Source organism: Artemia sp. Qi Xiang Cuo, chromosome 3, assembly GCF_049724085.1.
Source record: "Artemia sp. Qi Xiang Cuo chromosome 3, ASM4972408v1, whole genome shotgun sequence".
NCBI classification, from domain to species: Eukaryota; Metazoa; Arthropoda; class Branchiopoda; order Anostraca; family Artemiidae; genus Artemia; species Artemia sp. Qi Xiang Cuo.
In genome coordinates, this window is record NC_142796.1 from 39162774 (window position 1) to 39183793 (window position 21020).

Genomic DNA, 21020 nt, shown 5'->3' on the forward strand with positions numbered 1-21020 from the left:
TTGTTTTTTTTTTTGGTGGCCACCAAAAAAAAAAAATGTTGTCAGGCTCGTAAAAACTTAACAGAAATAAATATAAAAAAATTGATGCGGTTTCTAAGTCTTTTTGTACCCTCCCTCCTCCGAAAAAATACTCCCCCCCCCAGGACTAAAATCATGCATACAGCCCTGCTTCTGAGTAAACAAAAAAAAAAAAATCTTTAAGATACAGACCCCCGAAGCTCTTAAAAGTCTTTCGAAATGCTTATCATTCAAATTCGAGGGCCCTTGTGTTTGAACAATCTCTGTTAAAGGATTGTGGCCAACAGTCAAGTTTAAGCTTTAAGAGTGAGGAAGGGGCAGCCCCCCTCATATGCAGACTAATTTCTTTTCGTTTTAAGTTTTAATGTTGCTTCTTATTTTCAGTAAAAAAAAACAAAAAAAAAAACTGTTTTTTTTATTTCATTTCTGGTCGTTTTGGTGATTTTTTGTTTTTGTTTTTTTTTTTTTAATCTTTGGCCGTTTTCAAATAATGCCAGGAAATCCCTTTATCTTCCACCCCTGTAAAAAGTGTTTACTGAAGAAACCAAGGAACGAGAGTGACTTTCAGCCAGTTGAAAAAGCTAAAACGAAAAGACGAAACGGATATAAAACAGTTCGTGGTAACGTACTATAAGTAAGGAGCGACCCGGCTCAATAGTAACCGAAACTCTAAAAAACGGATTTTGATACCAATAGATTCATCAAGAAAATCGTAGTTTTATGCTAATTTCAAATATATGAGTTTCATCAAGTTTAGTCCTACCCATCAAAAGTTACGCGCCTGAGAAAATTTGACCGATTTTCGAAAAAGGGGAAAACACCGCCTAAAAGCTATAGAACCTTAATGAAAATCACACCATCAGATTCAGCGTATCAGAGAACCCAACTGTAGAGGTTTTAAGCTCCTATTTGCAAAAATGTGGAATTTTGTTTTTGTTTTTTTTGCCAGAAGAAAGATCACGGATGCGTGTTTATTTGTTGTTGTTTTTTCCAGGGGTGATCGTATCGACCCAGTGGTCCTAGAATATCGTGGGAGGGCTCATTCGAACGGAAATAAAAGTTCTAGTGCTCTTTTTAAGTGACCAAAAGATTGGAGGGCAACTAGGCCCCCTCCCGCGCTCATTTTTTTTCCAAAGTCACCCGATCAAAATTTTCAGATAGCCATTTTGTTCAGCGTGGTTGAAAATATAATAAATATGTCTTTTAGGATGACGTAATCCCCCCAATCTCCCGGGGGGAGGGCTGAAAGATATAAACGTTACCCAATGTTTACATATAGTATTGGTTATTGGGAAGTATACAGACGTTTCAAGGGGGGATTTTTTCTTGTAGTGGGGGGTGGGTCGGGGGTTATGTGGGAGAATCTTTCCATGGGAGAAGGGATATAGCTATGAAGGGGGCGCCGGATTTCCCAGCATTATTTAAAAAAACGACCAGAAATTAAATAAAAAAAAGTTTTTCAACTGAAAGTAAGGAGCAATATAAAAACTTAAAACGAACAGAAATTGTTACGTATATGATTGGGTTCGCCCCCTAGTCAATACCTCGCTCTTTAAGCCAAAGAATTTTTAGTACTTTCATAAAAGCTATTTATTCTAATTAACGGCCTTTGTGATTAAGGGGTCATTTTTAAAGAATTGGAACAAAATTCGAACTTTAGCGTAAAGAGCGAGGTATTGACTAGGGGGCGAACCCCCTAATATACGTATTAAAAATATATGAATGTAGAAGTTCGTTACGTAAGTTAATTCAGAAGTTACGTATATTTATTACTAATAAAAACGTTCGTTAATAAAATTAAACAACTTTCGAGAAAGCCATTCAACCAAATAAAAGTAAAATTAATATGCAAATTTTATTTTAATTATTCATGTCCGGGGAGCCAAAATCAACACCTGCATTAATTCAAAAAAGTTCAAAAATTAAATAAAAAAACAGGTTTTTTTCAACTGAAAGTAAGGAGCGACATTAAAACTTAAAACGAACAGAGGTTAATCCATACATGAAAGGGGCTGTCCGCTCCTCAGCACCTCGTTCTTTACGCTAAAGTTAGACTCTTTCTCATAACTCTATTTTTTTAAACCATAAAAAACTTTAGTGTAAAGAGCGAGGCGTAGAGGAGCGGACATCCCCTTTCATATACGGAATAATCTCTGTTCGTTTTAAGTTTTAATGTCGCTCCTTACTTTCAGTAAAAAAAAAACTTGTTTTTTTTTTAATTTAATTTCGACAAGGACCGCCAAACCATCTTTAGTGCTCAAAAAAATATATTAAGAAACTAAGAAACGATGGTGATTTTCAGTGAACTGAAAAAAGTGAAAAGACAAAGCAGATATCTTAGCAAGGACCTCCGTTAAGCCGTCCTCAGTGTTCACAACAACAACAAAAAAACGTTTTGAAGTGAACCATAATAAGACAAAGGAAAATCTTAATCAAACCTGAACGAATGAAAGACTATCCAAAACTAGATTGGGCAAAAATTTTGTCCCTAGCGATTAAGACAACTTGTTTACTAGCCTGATTTTTGTTAAGTACTATAAAATGAACTTCTAAAATTAAACGGAATATTAGTTGATTGTCTTTTTATTAAATGATCGCGAATAGGGTTTATAGAAATATCTTCTGCATCTCTATTTAAAGCAAGGTTTTTATTTATGTTTTTTTAAATTTTAGTTGCTTCCCTAAAATATTTTGGTAAACCCTTTGCTATGAAAACTAAAGTTACCTCTTCAAAAATAACTAGTTGATCTGAATGTTCAAAGGGGAGAATAGCCAAAGCAGAATCAAACTCATCATTTTTATGTTCAAAATTTAGAGATTTACCTATTGAAAGCTTCTGTTCGTGAGGACTTCCTCTCAACTGTTGACGGGTTCTGCCAATGTAAAATTTCAGACAGAAACACGGGACTCCGTGAATGCCGCTCCCAAGTATAGGATCAGTTCTATTTTTCCCAGAAATTAAAAGACGTTTGACCTATAGTTCATTTTTTTAAGGAGACGGAAAGATTATGTTTCTGTAAAATTTTATCTTTTAGGGAGATAATTGAAATTGAAAAATACATATATAAAGACTTTACTTTAAATAGAGATACTGTGGATATTTTTGTAAACCCTGTGTACGATCATTCAATAAAAAATAAATTCAACTGATATTTCCTCCCATTTTAAACCAATTTCAATTGATAATACTTAAAAAAAAACAAAAAAAAAACTAGCAGACAGGCTGCGCCAATCGCTGGGTCACAATTCTTGTCTTATCTAATTGTGAATAGTCTTTCATTTTTTTTATTCGTTTAGTGCTTCCTCTGTCTTGTTATGGTTCATTTTAAAAGTTAGTGTGTTTTCTTTGTTGAGTACTGAGGACGGCTTGTTGGAGTTCCTTGCCAAAATATCTGCTTGATCTTTTCGCTTTTGCTTTTTTCAACTGGCTGAAAATAACCATCGCTTTTTTTGTCTGACGTTATGTATAGCCAGTGTGGTCTTTGGACGTACTGAAAAGAAAGTATAGACGACTGATTTCCCCCTCCCCCTGTTTTTAGATTCATTATGAACAAGAAAACATTCAAATTAGCACAAAAATAAAGCTAATGCAGGGATTTCGTAAACTATTCAAGAACGTTAGATTCTGTCTGCAGTGCAAAAGGCGCCTGCTTCTATTGCGGGTGTCCTTTCTTAGTTACATTTTTATTATAATATCCCATCATTGTAGTGTGCATGCTATGTCATTTTTAAGGGCTGAGCTTTCAAGCTACCAATGGGTCTGACCCATAGACGTATTAATTTAAGTTACAGACATCATGGGTTTTCGCAAACTTCATGTGCTACTTTTTCCTTGCCTCCAGGAAAGGTTTTTACCAAAACATTCTCAGTTATTTCATATTTCTTGGGAAAATCGACCTCTCTTGGCAGGTGGTCGCCGAGTACGTGCTTGTATATTGTAAATGTTCCTTGCCTCCAGGAAAGGTTTTTACCAAAACATTCTCAGTTATTTTAAATTTCTTGGGAAAATCGACCTCTCTTGCCAGGTGGTCGCCGAGTACGTGCTCGTATATTGTAAATGTTCCTTGCCTCCAGGAAAGGTTTTTACCAAAACATTCTCTGTTATTTCATATTTCTTGGGAAAATCGACCTCTCTTGCCAGGTGGTGGCTGAGTTCGTGCTCGTATATTGTAAATATTTCTCTGTATTATTTGGTATCTATTCAAATAGCAAATCATTAGTCCGGTCAAGAAACTCAACACTGTTCTTTTCATACTTTTTTAGTGTTGTAGTATCACTGATTTCAGATGTTACAAATCTAAAGACTATTAGTTCTGCCTGTATTGTTGATTAAGTACTGTCTTTCATTAGGTATGAAAGTGAAGTATTACATTCGTTGAATATTAATTCTTTTAGATACCATTTTACCAGCGTGTCGAACTTACCATTGAGAAATTAAATTGGAGTATTTTAAAGAGGGTTCGATGAAAATTTTTAGTTAATCTTCTTTCCAGATACTAGAATGTTAAAGACCATTGGTGCTACCGGTGCTGTTGATATTACAATGTCGTTGACTGGCTATTAAAGTGAAATATTACATTCGTTGAGTATTATGAGCTTTAGATACCATATTACTAGTATGTCTGACTTTACCGTTGAGAAATTAAACTGTATTATTCTAAAGAGGGTTTGATGCAAAAATTTAGTTAATTTCTTTTTCAGATACTAGAATTTTAAAGACTTCCGGTGCCACCGGTGTTGTTGACGTTACAGTGTCCTTCACTGGGTATAAAAATAAATACCTGAAACATGTGGGCGTTTTTGGATATCATGATATAAAGAAGCACATTCATGAAGACATTGATACATCTGTGGATACATTGAATTTACTTCTTGTAGATGACGTGACTGTAGAGCCGAAGGAGAAGACTATATTCAATCATCCAAATAACTCGGTAAATAATTTCTCAATAATGCCTTTTCAATAAAGTTGGAATTTTGCCTTTAGAATGGAAAGAGAAAGCTAACGATTGGGGAAAGCTAACGAGTAAACCGTTTTTCTCTGCTTTACTTTCAATGCTTTACTGAAAACCCTAAGGAGAGAACTTTTCAATTGCCCAAGTCACTCAATAATGTTTATTCCTTTTGTTAACATTTTTATAAAGAAAGAGTTTGCACGGATTCAAAAATAAGGATGACAGGAAACAAGGAAGAAAGGGAAAAATCCCCAGGCCAAACAGCTATTTTTACGAGTTGGACCACCGTTTTCTAGTTGACCTGATCAGTTACCCGTTGAGTATCCCGCTTTATCTTCAAATTATTGAATTATTAAACAGTCTTTAAATCGCCTTCCAATTATTGATATCTAGTTTTTTCTTCTTTTTTTTTTTATTTCAATTGCCACTTTGTAATTTTGAATGACATATTTCGTGGTGCCATGTTGTAAAAAAAAGTCAGGGTCTTGTATACCACTAACCAACTCTTTTTTACCAGACGTTGGATCCATCAATACCGTGAATAATACTATAAAACTAAGCTTTTCTTATCGTACACTCAATAAATGTCGTTGTTATTACCAGTCATAAATCCTATATGTTTTTTATTTATTTCGTACTCCTTGTGGACCAGTACATTGGTTTGAAAGGAAGTGTAAGGGGGGGGGGGGGGGGTTGAAAATGTAAAGTCCTTTTCTTTTTTTCTTTAGAGTCAAATTGATGGGTCAGATTAATTTGAAGATCGAACGCTTCGATGTCAAATCAGATTTTATGTTAATTGAATTTCTACTGGTTGAGTAATTTGGTATTGGTGTGTTGATTAATTCTAATTAAATACCTCGCTAGCTCTCTCAAGTTTAACTGGTATTCTTAGCAGGAAAAGTGTGTTGTTTATCTTATTAAAAAATGAATGTCTATCTATCTATCTAACCATGATCTTACTTTTAATTTTTAAGAGAGCAAAATTAATTTTAAGAGAGAGCAACTTCGTTAAAGAAAGTATGTAAACTAGTGAACATATATAAAATTTATTATAGAACGAATTTTAAATATATCTGGTAAATTATAGCCTTATATCCATCAACTTCATTTACCATTAATAGTACTGATACCGGCCAAATATTCATTTTTATGATCACTTCCTTTATTAAGTTAAAAATACGAAATTGTCACACATTAATTAGGGATTGTGGCCATCCTAACCCCTTACTAAGCGTACTAGAATTTTATTTGTCCTAACTTGAAATACTAGAGAATTGGAAACGTGTATAATGCATTTTAACTTATGATTCGACTACGTCATAAATTATTTTTCTCGTGAGCTCGTTGCTAGCTATTTGCGATGACCTAAAGGAACTATAGAGAGGAAAGTGAGATGGAGGATGTGGCAAACACCTCACGATGCAGAGATTTCGCTTCCTAGAGAGCAATATTAGCGTTTATAATTGCCCAGTTGTGGTATAAACATTTAATTGAATTTACTAAAGAGTTCCTGGAGTATTTCAGTTTCGTTTTTCTTATTGGAATATCTGCATTAAATTTTTTAAATGAAATGAAAATAAATGTAATTAAGGGACACAATTTTTTCATTAAGACAGTGAAAAAAATTATATACTAATAGAAGCCTGAATGTTGCGGCCTTACGTACGAAAGCCTTTATTAGCGAAAAGAAACATGGAGAACTAGACTCTACGAGCAAAAGGAAATAGGAAATAACGGAAATGAACATGAGAAGGAAATGAACATACAAGGAAAAAGGAAATAACGGAAGGACCTCACATTTGAAGAATGTTAGCTGTTGTTTAGTATGAGTTCAAAGCAGTATCCAGCATGAAAAGAAAACCATTACACAAAGCCAAACACTGTAGTGTAATATCGGGTAGGTCAGAAAAGGTTGTTGTCTTCCCATGTGGGATATTGACATGCCATATTTTAACTTCAACATGCAAAACTGCATTTAAAAACGTTAAAATTTTTGGCAGGCTGAAACACTTAAATCTAGCGGGAAAAGGTTCTAATAGCCGTTCCGGAGAACTGTCGGTGGTGAAAAAACTTGCTGAAAAGGGTTCTTGAGAAAAAAACGGATTGATTTTCAAACTACTTTTGATTTATCTTGATTATTGTAAAATTAAAACTTCAATTTCGTTCCCCTGTGAAATCAAAGGAATAAAACAAAACAAAAAGTAATATTTTTTATTTTATTTATTTCTTTCTTTAATGTCATTAAAGACGTTAGATAATTCCTTGAGTTAATTTTAAATAGTTTATGTATCCAAAATATACTTTCAGGTTTTTCGCAAGAAACGAGTTTTCATTTTATGTAAGTTTGTTCAATTTCCCTAAAAATTAGAGGTGATAGAATCGTTCCTCTGTAACCATTTTTACTTGTGTAACCGTTTTAAGGTTCAGTTGAAATGTTGCTGCATCTTTTAATGCTGATGACTAAGCCTGAAATTTAAAAAAGAGGGTTGAAATTTTTTTATTTATATATAAATCAATCAAACAATTTATTTAAAGAAAACAAAGAAAAAATTAGAAAGTTTTAGACCCCCACAAAGGCTCTTTGGCCTGGGAAAGTGGGAGATTAAACATTACATAAAATAATAGCACTATAATGCATACTAAACATATTATAATATATTTTGAGATATATCTATAGAAATAAAAATTTAATTAAATATAAATATATATTGAATATAAATTATAAATGAATTAATGTATTATAATAATGTTTTATTATATAAAAAAAACATTATAATATTTTTAGCTCTTTCTGTCGCTTCATAACGGTTCTGGGATATTTTCTGTATCAAATAATAAGGAAGAAATCGCATCATTTGTTCATCACCAAGACAATCAAACAGTACAGGTCAGTTTATTGTTTCTATTTCTTTGCTATTTTTCTTTTGAGGCAAATTTTTTACAAAAATTTAATTAAATTCAGTTTTCCTGAAAAACTTCAGTTGTTTCATATCAGGTTTGAAAATTCTCGCCAAACTTTAAGTTGAGCCAAGGTATATTAGAAAACCCTGCTTTACATCCCTTTTCTAAAAAAAAATTCTTCAATTTCTAGAACAGATTTTTGATCGGTTGACACTGAACAGTAATTTGTAATTACGAAAACAAGTTTTCGGAAATTCCGAAAAAGGGTCTGAATCATCTTCAAAAAGTTTAAGATGGTTCTAGGAGTTTTTGGATGTGGAGAAAAAAGAAGTGAATTATTGGAGAAACTTACTTTAATGTTATGTCTTTAGTGATGATTTCTTCTTTAAAATATAATTTTCAACTTTTGTTAAAATAATTAAATAATTTAGCTTATTGTTAAAATTTTTAACTTTTCTATCATTTTTCTTCACTTTTGTCATGGTTGCCTGGTTTTCTTTGGTTCATACCAGCCCAAATAACGAAATTCGTTACCTCAAATTAGACTAATTGGGCCAAATGTTGGCACTTTTATTTTAAATAGTGCTCATTTTTGCTTAATCCTTCTAACCATTTTGTTCAATTTTTATAAATATTATTTATTAGATCAAATTTTTAGTAGCTTATTTCTCAGAACTATCCCAATCCAGCAGAAGTAATCGTTTTCCTTCTTCCAAACAGTTGGATTAAATAACTCGTTTGAACTAGACTGTTTAAACTTAAAACAGTTTTCGTCAAATGAAGAGAGATAATAATTTTTAGTAGTTGGCATATCAGGTAATGTCAGTTTTATTCGGATCGTTTTTTTTTTTTTTTTTTTTTTTTTTTTTTTTTTATCAATTTCCTTCTGGTGAAAGTTTGTACTTTTCTTTTCTTTACAAGATACTTTTTCGCTTGTGAAGCTGGGAAGGTCAAACAAAAATTGAAAACCTGATTTGCAGTCTGTTAAAACGAAATGTATCTTAATTTTTTAGTATATACTTAGTTTATACTTTTTTTTTATTTAATTGTATTTATATATGTACAATTTCTACTATTGATTTCCTTTAATTAGTTATCAGGACTGTGAAGCGTAAATTAGGATTTGCTAACACTATAAATGCAAAGAAAACATTAGTTTTAAATTAATCATTATTACAAGGAACAGTTTTAACAATGGTCTTTTTAACTTAGTTTTGATTTACCCTCTATCTGTTGTCAGTATCATATCCAGAGCTCTCTTAAACGTGTGGGGGACTTCCGCTCCCTCAACTCCACCATTTTTGCCCAAGCTTATTTTAGTGTAATAATGCCCGAGAATGATGGGTCACCACTAACAAAGTGCAACCCTGAAAATATTCCCTGGGAGGGGAGAGGGGATGTCTGAAATACGTTAAAATTTCAACATTAACATTAAAATTTATTTTGTCTTATCGAGTTCATTTTATTGTATCATTACATCATGATCGAACGCTTTAAACTAGTGATTTTGAGCCCCCAACTTGCCAAAGAAGGAAAATCACTTTTTTTTGAATGGGTAGCAGTGATTTGTCTTTATTCTTTTTTTCGCGCCAAGGCAATCACTGCCATCACGGCAACCGTTGCCGTGAATCGTTGACGGGGAATCGTTGTAAAATATCATTTGATTGTTTTTCACAGCTGAAGATTAGTAATTGGCTGGGAGTAACGAAAACTTACCAATAGGCCTAATATACATTTAAATCCTTTTCGAGGCTCAGTATGTAAGGCTAAAACAAAGTCAGATTTGAAGGAATTGTAATTTCTCATGTTTCTCGTAAAAAATTACCGTTTAGTATTCAGTATTACAATTTAAAGTGTCATTTTTAAGATAGGAGGGACACATAGGAATGTAGTCAAGGAAGGAGATAAGGTCCTAAAAAATAATAAAAACTATAAGAATCTTGAGACTTGGGCGTCCTATGCATAGATCATGGATAAGGAATTTTAAGTCACCCCCCCCCCCCCCATCATAAAGCTTTCCCAGACAATTTCAACGTAATTCCTCAGACAGGATGCTGAAGAGGTTAAGGTCACCAGTATATAATATCCGTCATTTTTGAATAAAACCAGGCTGCATGTCATTTCATTAGATAGAAATCCTTGCTTGCCCTCAGACATTAAAAAAATACACTGTGATAATTACTGGGAACATACCGACACTTCAGATTAGGCTGTTGCATCTTGGGAAATGCCTCAACTACCTGTTGCACAATATCTTGCCTTTGTTTTCACATAGTCATTTTCTGGGAGGCACCGATAGCACCGATTATAAAGTTTTTTGTTTTTTTTAGGTCTTTCCAGTAAGGGATGGTATTACGACTTTAACAATAAAAGATGCTTGCTTAACAAGGAGGTCTGTAGCGACATCACAAGTTCGTGTTGCAAGTCTAGAAAGGATTGAGGTGGATGGTCCCGAAAAAGTTGCCTTGAAAGACTCAATCAAAATTCATGTAAAGATTTTAGACACAGCTGGTAATCAACTATCTGTCAGCAGTGCAAAGTTTTTGAACCTAAAGGGGAAAGCAGATGGAAATTTTGTCAATTTAAGGTGAGGGGATGTGTTTTGACTTTCCGACTTTTTTGACTTGCCATCTCTCTCTCTCTCTCTCTCTCTCTCTCTCTCTCTCTCTCTCTCTCTCTCTCTCTCTCTCTCTCTCTCTCTCTCTCTCTCTCTCTCACACACACCAGGGACGGATCCAGAGTGGGGTTTTAGGGGCAAATGCACCCCCTCCAGCAGAAGGTGGGAATTTGCACTAATTATAGGGATCGAGGGATGCAAAGTTCAAGACTCTGCAGATAAGTACTTGAAGCTGGGTCTAGAGTTGATGCTAAGAAGAGGGGAGTTTCTCATCTTTGACCAGTATGAGAGTAGCACAGTTGTATTTGCAAACCTTAGTTCATTTCTGCATCGAAATCTGATTTTTTATGTATTTTCCATTTTATATTCATTTTTATATACATATTGTCCAGATTTGGGTTCTATGTGTTTATTACTACAAAAAGTCTGTCAAGCGGTCCATGCTTTTATTAATTATACTTTTGACCTTCACCATATTCTTTATATTCCCCTCCTCTTTTTGATGTTTTGTTATTTCAAGGTGAGTAAAAGCGAAATATAAAGTTTTCAATCAGAAAGATTCAGTTCTTTTTCTTAATTAATTATAAAAACTTTTTCCACAAAATAAGTTTTTCAAAGAAAAGTAAAGAACTCCATTAAACAAAAAATGAGCAAAAATAAAATCAAATAATCTGCCAAGCGTGAAAGTACCACAAGTCAGCATCGATAAATAAATGAAACCCAAAACGAACAGAAGTTTCAATATATAGCCGAGTCAAACTCAAAACAAGCAGAAATTAACATGAGTTGGGCTCAAAACCCCTATGCCTTCCCAAGGACAGAAAATAATTTGCACTTTACTGAAAAAAATTTAATCGTTCTCAATTTTATAGCTATCACAAATAAAATAATATTAACATTTTTGTTACTAAATATCAGTATATTTATACTACACTGACAATTCAAATTCATTTGTATTTTTTCAGTAAAGTGCAAATTTTGTTCTGGCCTTGGGAAGGCATAGGGGTTTTTCTCCCAGGGCATACGACAACGCCTTCTATAAAAAACCTTATATGCCCTCAGGGCATAACTTAAAAACCATGCCCTGAGGGTTCTGAGGGAGTGTCCTCCTCAAAAACATATTTTCTATCTGGAAATCAACTACGCTGAGCAAAATGGCTATCTCAAAATTTTGATTGGATGCGTTTGGGGAAATGATTGGCGTGGGTGGGGGGCTAGTTACCCTCCAATCACTTTCGAATATTAAAATGGGCCCTAGCCCTTTGAATTTCCAATTGGATGAGTCATTTTTGAAGTTTCCACGACAACGTCTTCTATAAAAACCTTATATGCCTCCAGGGCATAACTTAAAGCCCTTGCCCCGAGGGTTGGTGGGGAGTGTCCTCCTCAAAAAGATAGTTAATCTTTGAAAATGAAGTACGCTGAACAAAATGGCTATCTCAAAATTTTGATTGGATGTGTTTGGGGTAATGATGGGCGTGGGGGGGGGGGCTAGTTGCCCTCCAAACACTATCGAATATTAAAAATGGTACTAACCCTTTGAATTTCAAATCGAATGAGCCTGTTTTGAAGTTTCTACGACAACGCCTTGTATACAAACCTTATATGCGTCCAGGGCATAACTGAAAACGCTTGCCCTGAGGGTTGTGGGGGAGTGTCCTCCTCAAAAACATATTTTCTATCTGGAAATCAACTACGTTGAACAAAATGACGATCTCAAAATTTTGATTGGATGTGTTTGGTGGAATGAGGGGCGTGGGAGGGGGGCTAGTTGCCCTCCAATCACTTTCGACTATTAAAAAGGACACTAGAACTCTCAATTTCCAATCGAATGAGCCCCTTTTGAAGTGTCTTCGAGGGCCTCTTTCATTTAATGGGCCCAGCACTCAAGGAAAAAAAATAATAAATAGTATATTGTTCCAAAATCGTACTTATCTACCGTCGGTGCATAGTTTAACATCCTGTCCCTAAACTTTTTGGGGGAGTTGCCTCCTCAATAACATATTTTTTATCTGGAAATCAACCACGCTGAACAAAATGGCTCTCTCAAAATTTTGATTGGTTGTGTTTGGAGTAATGAAGGGCGTGGGGGGGGGGCTAGTTGCCCTCCAATCACTCTTGTCTATTAAAAATGGCACTAGCCACTCCAATTTCCAATCGAATGAGCCCTTTTCGAAGTTTCTACGACAGCTCCTTCGATACGAAGTGCCTGGGGATGGAGGAAAAAAAAAACATATTGGGCCCACATCGTTCTTTACTTAGGCAGCGCAATCGCGCGGCCTAAGTAAAGAACGATGTTGGCACAATGGATTATTTATTTTTATTTTTTTCTTTAGGCCAGGGCACTTCGTATCGAAGGAGTTGTCGTAGAAACTTCGAGAAGAGCTCATTCGATTGGAAATTGGATTGGCATGTGCCCTTTTTAATATTCGAAAGTGATTGGAAGGCGACTAACACCCCTTCCACGCCCACCATTTCCCCAAACATCCATTCAAAATTTTGAGATAGCCATTTTGTTCAGCGTAGTTTGTTTCCAGATAGAAAATATGTTTCTGAGGAGGACACTCCCTCACAACCCTTAGGGCAAGGGTTGTAAATTATGCCCTGGGGTCATATAGGATTTTTATAGAAAGCGTCTTCGTAGAAATTTCAAAAAGAGCTCAGTAGATTATAAATTGAGAGGGATGAACTTCATCTTAATGGTTGAAAGTGATTGGAGGACCGCTAACCCCCATCTCATGCCAACCTTGTCTCACAACACACCCAGTTAACGTATTTAGATATCCATGTTTTTAAATATAGTTGAACGGTCGGGGAATTATGTCTTCGGGGATGACAACTCTCACACAGCCCTCAGGTCAAGGGTCATAAGTTATGCCCTGGGGTCATGTAAGGTGGTCATAGAAAGTGTCATAGCAAAAACTTCAAAAAGGACTCCTTTGATTGGAAATTTGAAGGACTTGTGCCCTTTTTAATAGTTGAAAGGGATTGAAGGGCAACTAACCCCCGTCTCATGCCTATCTATTCCCCAAACACACCCAAGCAAAATTGTTACACAAACATTTTCTTCAGCGTAGTTGAAAACTCTGGAAATTGGGTCTTTTAGGATGACTTCCCCTCCCCCCGCCCTCAGGGCAAGGGCTGTAAGTTATGCCCTGGGGGTATATAAGGTTTTTATTGAAAGCTTTGTCGTAGGAACTTCAAAAGGGCTCATTCGATTGGAAATTGAAAGGGCTAGTACCTTTTTTAATAGTTTTGATTGATTGGAGAGCAACTAATACCCCTCTCACGCCCACCATTTCCTCAAACACTTCCAATCAAAATTTTGGGATAGCCATTTTTTTAACGTAGTTGAAAGTTCTCGAAATTAGGTCTTTGAGGATGACAACCCGCTCACATCCCTCAGGGCAAGGATTGTAATTTATGCCCTGGGGGCATATAAGGTGTTTATAGAAAGCATTGTCGTAGAAACTCAAAAAGGGCTTATTCGAGTGGAAATTAAAAGGGCTAGTGCAGTTTTTAATAGTCGAAACTGATTGGAAGGCTTGACATTTTTATAGTAAAGATTGATGTAGGTACAATTATTTTTTCCGTTTTTTGTTTAGACCAAGGAACTTCGTATTGAAGGAGATGTCTTAGGAACTTCAAAAACGGATTATTCAATTGAAAATAGAAAGCGCTAATGCCCTTTTTAATAGTCGAACGTAACTGGAGAGCAACTAGTTCCCCTCCCACGCCCACCCTCCCATTTAGTAATATTATTTGATTTGTTAAAGTTATAAAAGTAAAAACATTTGTATTTTTTTCAGTAAAATGCAAATTTTATTTCTGCCTTGGGAAGCCATAGGGGTTTTAAGCCTAAATCGTCTTAATTTCTGCTCGTTTTGAGTTTGACTCGGTTATTTATTGCAATTTCTGTTAGTTTTGGGTTTCATTTGTTAGTTGTTACTCATTCGTGGTAGTTTCACGCTTGGTAGCAAGTTGATTTTATTTTTGCTCATGTTTGGTTTAATTGAGTTCTTTACTTTTCTTTGAAAAACTTATTTTGTGGAAACAGTTTTTTTTTAATTAATTAAATTAAAAAAACATTAAGTTTTGTCAGCTGAAAGTAAGGAGCAACATCAAAATTTAAAGTGAACAGTGAAATTTAAAGTGAAATATATGAAGGGATTCGGCCCCTAGTCGATCAAAATTTCAAAAAAGCCATTTAGCCACAAACAAATGGAAAATTAATATGCAAATTTTGTTTTAATTATTCATGTACAGTGAGCCAAAATCAAAACCTGCGTTAATTAAAAAACGTTCAGAAATGAAATAAAAAAACAAGTTTTTCTAACTGAAAGTAAGGAGCGACATTAAAACTTAAAATGAATAGAAATTATTCCGTATATGCAAGGGGATGTCCCCTCCTCGACGCCTCGCTCTTTACGCTAAAGTATTTTTATTGTTTTGAAAAATAGAGTTGTGAGAAAGAGTCAAACTTTAGCGTAAAGAGCAAGGCGTTGAGGAGGGGACAGCCACTTTCATATACGGAATAATTTCTATTCATTTTAAGTTTTAATGTCGCTCCTTACTTTCAGTTAGAAAAACTTGTTTTTTTATTTCATTTCTGAACGTTTTTAAATTAATGCAAGTTTTGATTTTGGCTCACCGTAAATGAAAACTAAAAATAAATTTGCATATTAATTTTCCATTTTTTTTTGTCTAAATGGCTTTTTCGAAATTTCTATAAGACGATTTTGAGAAAAGGGGGCGGAGGAGGGGGCCTAGTTGCCCTCCAATTTTTTTAATTACTTAAAAAGGGCACTAAAACTTTTAACTTTTTTATTATTAACAAATATACGTAACTTACGTATTAACTTGCGTAACGAACTTCGATATTCGTATATTTTTATTAAGTATATTACGGAGTTCGCCCCCTAGTCAATACCTCGCTCTTTACGCTAAAGTTCGAATTTTATTTCAATTCTCTAAGAATGACTCCTTAATCCCAAAGACCGTTTAGTTAGAATATATAGTCCTATGAAAGTACTAAAAAAAACTTCAGCGTAAAGAGCGAGATATTGACTATGGGGCGAACCCCCTCATATACGTAATAATTTCTGTTCGCTTTAAGTTGTGATGTTGCTCCTTACTTTCAGCTGAAAAAACTTGTTTTTTTCGGATCGTTTTTTAAATAATGCTGGGAAATCCGGCGCTTCCTTCATAGCAATGTCCCTTCCCCCAATGAAAACTTCCTCCATGGAAAAATCCTCCAACGTAACCCTCGACCCCCCCCCACTACCAGAAAGCCTCTCCTCCCACGATATTCTAGGACCACTGGGTCAATACGATCACCCCTGGAAAAAAAAAGACAAACAAAGACGCACCCGTGATCTTTCTTCTGGCAAAAAATACAAAATTCCACTTTTTTGCAGATAGGAGCTTGAAACCTCTACAGGTGGGTTCTCGGATACGCTGAATCTGATGGTGTGATTTTCATTAAGATTCTATGACTTTTAGGGGATGTTTTTCCCTTTTTTCAAAAATAAGGCAAATATTCTCAGGTGCGTAACTTTTGATGGGTAAAATTAAACTTAATGAAACTTATATATTTGAAATCAGCAAAAAAACCTGATTCTATTGATGTATCTATGGGTATCAAAAATGATGGGTAGGACTAAAGTTTATTAAACTTATATATTTAAGATCAGCATAAAAATCCAATTCTTTTGATATATCTATTGGTATCGAACTTTCGTATTTTAGAGTTTTGGTATTGAGCCGGGTCGCTCCTTACTTTCATTTCTTTACCACGAACTGTTTGATTGAAAGAAATTTCCATCGCAAGTTATGTTTGATCGCCAAAGAGTTTAAATATTCAGCCTTCAATTCAATTTTTTTAGGTATGAGCCTGAGTCTTCAAAGACAGACTTTGTTTATACTGTCGTTGGTATGTACGTTGGAACAGCCAGTATTTCTTTTGTTGCTGATAAAGGAATAAGAAGTTCAGTGTTGCCAATCGAAGTATTTGCTCCACTCAAGATTGAGCCGAAAAGTTTGACCCTCATCATTGGCTCTATATTCCAGGTAAACAAAGAACGATAATATTTTTTCTTTGTTTGACTTTTCTGTTAAAATGTCCTTTTATTTTTGTTTCTCTTTTCCTTCCTTGGTTCCTCTAATTTATTGATTGTGGCTGAGCCCTTATCATAACCTTAGGTATTTTTCTTTGTCATCAAACTACAAGGCCTCGCTTCCATGTTAAAAAGACTAAACACCACATTTCAAGCACGAATAATAGAACTTCTAAGGTCAGCTGTACAGGTGACCTTAATTATACCTGCAAGAAATAAAGGAAAGCGAATCGTCTTTTAAAACTACAATTATATTTGCCGATGGGGATTCGCTTTTTATGCTCTGCATTTTCCCCCGAAGTCTCCAAAGTTTTCGCGGTTTGCACTTCTGGCAAAATTGGCTTTCCCGTCCTCAGCCTAGTGTAAAATAAAAACAGAGAAATTGATAAAAAGACTGATACAAATAATGGTTTGATTAGTTCTCATAATTACTTTATTATTTTGCAGAGTAACCCTAAATGGACTTTTTGACTTGACTTTTATTTACATAATAAACAAAATATAAACTATTACAGATATAAATCACTACGCTAGGGAAAAATTTAAATTTTGCTAACGTAACGATTAATTAAAGAAACATTCCTAAAGTTATCTTAAATTAATTAAAAAAAAAACTACATAAATATTCCTAGAAGCATCCTAGACAAATCAAAATAATAATGAAAAAGAAAAGAAAAAAGACAATCGACTTCTCTCAAACACCCTCCAGGTAACAACCACTATCCAAATACAACTCCTTCCACCCCAACCCCTTCAACCCGCTCCTCCCTCCCTTCCTATAACCACTCAAATCCCCCCCCCCCAAAAAAACAAGAAAAACAACTAATTACCCAATAAATACTTTTAATCTTTTTTTAAACTGTGGGAGGGGCTCAGCCGCCCTAAAACTCACAGGAAGTGGATTCCATTCAGAAGGGGGCCAAGATACTTCAAAGTGAAACCAGATCTTACACTATTTTCAATATCCACAACCAAGTTATCACATCTTCTTGTATCCTGCTCACAAACAGAACATCTGAAACGGTAAAACTCATTAACAGTTTCCAGGACTAGATTATGCACATAATTAAACACAAACATCGCCGCTTGATAGCCCCTTATCTGTCCAACACTGAGTAGCCTTAGAGACTTAAAGCATGCGGTGGGGTCTTTCACATTTTTTACATACTTCCCAATTATTCTTGCTGCTTCATTTTGTAGAATCTGCACACGCTTGTAATTAACATAAAAATTGCTGCTCCAAACTAAACATCCGTATGATATATACAGGTAGATTATTAAAGTATATTGTGCGAAAAGTACGTTCCGGCAGAATATGCTTCAGTCTCCTGAGAATGCCAACTCCACGTGCAATTTTGGCGGAAATAATGTGGCTGTGATGCTTCCACCAAAGATTAGAATCAATATAGAAGCCAAGGTACCGTAGTGATTTAACTTGTACAAGAGGCTTTTCATACAATAGGACTTTACTTCTTACATCAACAGAACCACTCACCTACAGAATGTCAGCAAAAACTTCTTCTTTATATTTACGCACTGCAAACTTAAGCTCGTAAACATCTCCAGTCTTTTGAGAGCATAAATAGCTTTTGCTATTAAATCATTGACTTATTTTGCAAAGACTGTTATTACAATGTCATCCGCAAAAAAAGTAATACATACATCCTGTAGATTAAAGCGCATCATGTCCACGTAAACTAGATAAAGTAAAGGGCACATCACAAAGCCCTGAGGTACACCACACTTCACATGAAAATATGATGAGACTACATCATTTAAAACGACTTTAAGGGACCTACCGTAAAGATAGCTCTCAGACCATCTTAGACAAACTCCGTTTATTCCAAGACTTCTCATTCGATGAAGCAACGCTTGGTAGTGAACCGTGTCAAACGCTTTTCTAATGTCAATGAAAATAGATATAGGTACGTTGTATAAGTTTAATGCGTAGTTAACACCTTGAACCAGGTGCTGTAAGGCGTGCGTCATGGAATGACCCTTACGAAACCTAAACCGTGTCTGACTCAAAAGCCTATTCATCTGAAGGAAATTATAGAGCCGTTTATGTATCACTTTTGCGAGCATCTTTGAAAAGATAGATAGAATTGATATGGGTCTTCAGTTTTCTATATTTACCTTGCGACCACCTTTATGAAATGGAATGACCTTCGCCACCTTAAACTGCACTGGAAAACTTCCCTTTTCTAGGGAAAGATTAACGATAAAAACTAGACAGGGAAGAATATATCCTTAAATCACTTTAAGATCTCGAAGGGACAAACCATTGACACCGACAGAATTAGAATTAAGTGACTGCACAACTTTACGCACTTCTTCACTCGTGCACGCCTGAAATTCTATATTTAATGTTTCACCACGGACGTCATTAATAGTATTGCAATTCATTTCATTATATTTATTGCTAACACGGGACTGCACCTCGGAGCCAATATTCGAGAAAAAATTAGCAAACTTATTTACAATTTCAGTTAAGTCACCACGGTTACAGCATTCTAAATTAATTTCTGCCGTGGTCTCTTTGATGGAGTTATTTTTCTCTCAAAGACGTGCTGGGGACATGCCGAGACAAGGTTTTTCTATACTCTTTGGTGACTGGTCTTTTAATTCTTTTTTTTTTTTTTTTTTTTGCTTTATTTATTACGATTTAATTCACTCTTATTAGACTTGATATTACTTTTGTATTGGTCCTTTTCACTGCAGATGTACTGTAGAGATTTCGAACTCCTATCTGCCAAAATGTGGAATTTTGGATTTTTTGGTAAAAGGTCACGGATGCGGCTTTATTCGTTTGTTTTGTTTTGTTTTTTCCCCAGGGTTAACCGTATCGGCCCAGTGGTCCTAGAACATTGGGAGAGGGCTTATTCGAACGAAAATTAAAAGTTATAATGCCCTTTCTAAGTGACAAAAAAGACTATAGGGTAATTAGGCCCCCTCCCACGCCCCTTTTTTCTCAAAATCGTCCGATCAAAATTTTGAGATAGACATTTAGTTCAGCTTAGTTGAAAGGCCGAATAATTATGCCTTTGAAGATATCATGACCCCCCCCAAAGCCCCTGGGGTAAGGTCTTTAAGTTGTAAAATTTGCCCATTGTTTACGTATAGTATTTGCTAATGGGAAGTATGCATATATTTTTCGAGGAGGGGAGGGGGTTCCACTTGTAGAATTTTTTCATTGGGAGTGAATCTTCCAGGGGGTGAATTTTTCAGTGGAAATTTTACACTGGGGGAATTTGCCATAATTTCTATACGAAATTCTTCTTATGTCTTGCTTTCTCTTTGCCGACCCAATTTTACGCGTGGAAATATTAAGGGTAATTTTCCAGGGTAAATTTTCACCAGAATTGAATTGTCTAGAGAATTTATCCTTGGGAAGGAGGGATTTTTCCATGTAGGTGGTGCCAGATTTCCTGGTGCCATGTAGGTGGTGCCAACACCTCGCTCTTTACGTTCAATTTCTAATTTTGTCTCAATTCCTTAAGAACGACTCCTGAAACACAAGGTTTGGTTAATTAGAACACCAAGAAGCTTTTTTTTTAAGTACTGAAAAACTTAACCGCAAAAACCAATGTGTTGAGGAAGAGCAACCCCCTCACATACGTAATAATTTCTGTTCGTTTTAAGTTTTAATGTTGCTCCTTATTTTCAGTTGAAAAAACTTTTTTTTTAATTTATTTTAACTCAAGAGAAGTCAAGAATTAGGATGTATAAGATATTTTGATTCGTACTATTTTTATTAGCCATCTAAGAGTCCTTAAACTTCTTCATGGTCATAGGTCTTGCCAACACTACAATCCTACTCCATAACGTATTATCTGTAATGCTATAGATGCACAATTAAAACAAAATTAAAATATGTCAAATATATTGACATGCTCATGTTAGCTTAAAGCTATTAGTGCGAATAGATATATAATGTTGTATGTGATATTAGAATATATATTATATTCTAAGACGACAAAGTTTTGAAGTTGAGTTTGTAACATTATTTTTAGTAGTAGGTATTTTCACTTTATTTGCGTAAAGCAATTTTGCCATTTTGATAGTTTAAGAAAAATTAAATGGGCCAAAAAAATTGTCGGTTTTAGATATCATTTTGGAGCTGTTTTTTTTTCCCATTTGTGGGTTTTTCTCTGAAAATTCATGAGAATTGATCTTTGCGGCAGATTGTTCTGGTTGGCTGTGTTTAGCTTGGAAATTATTAGGTTAAAATATTTTATGAAAGATTTCATAAGTTTCTGAAAAATATGTTTGAAATATAAAAATAAATATTTAAGTCTAAGCTTAACAAAAATACTTGAAGAAAATTAGGATTAACTGTTTATTAGTTAGGTGAACTGTTTTTTGTTTTTTGTTTTTTTGGTAAATTTCAAGTACTAAACATTAATATTTGTA

At 34.8% G+C, this 21020-nt stretch overlaps 1 protein-coding gene across 1 annotated transcript in view; it reads left to right on the plus strand.

The window, feature by feature from the left end:
• Positions 1-21020, plus strand: part of Gp210 (nucleoporin 210) — a 179545-nt gene that overhangs the window by 89973 nt on the left and 68552 nt on the right. The window contains exons 14-17 of the mRNA XM_089085873.1: positions 4720-4952; positions 7759-7860; positions 10205-10461; positions 16377-16560. Of these exons, the coding sequence (XP_088941999.1) occupies positions 4720-4952; positions 7759-7860; positions 10205-10461; positions 16377-16560 (776 nt within the window). The remainder of the gene's footprint in view (positions 1-4719; positions 4953-7758; positions 7861-10204; positions 10462-16376; positions 16561-21020) is intronic.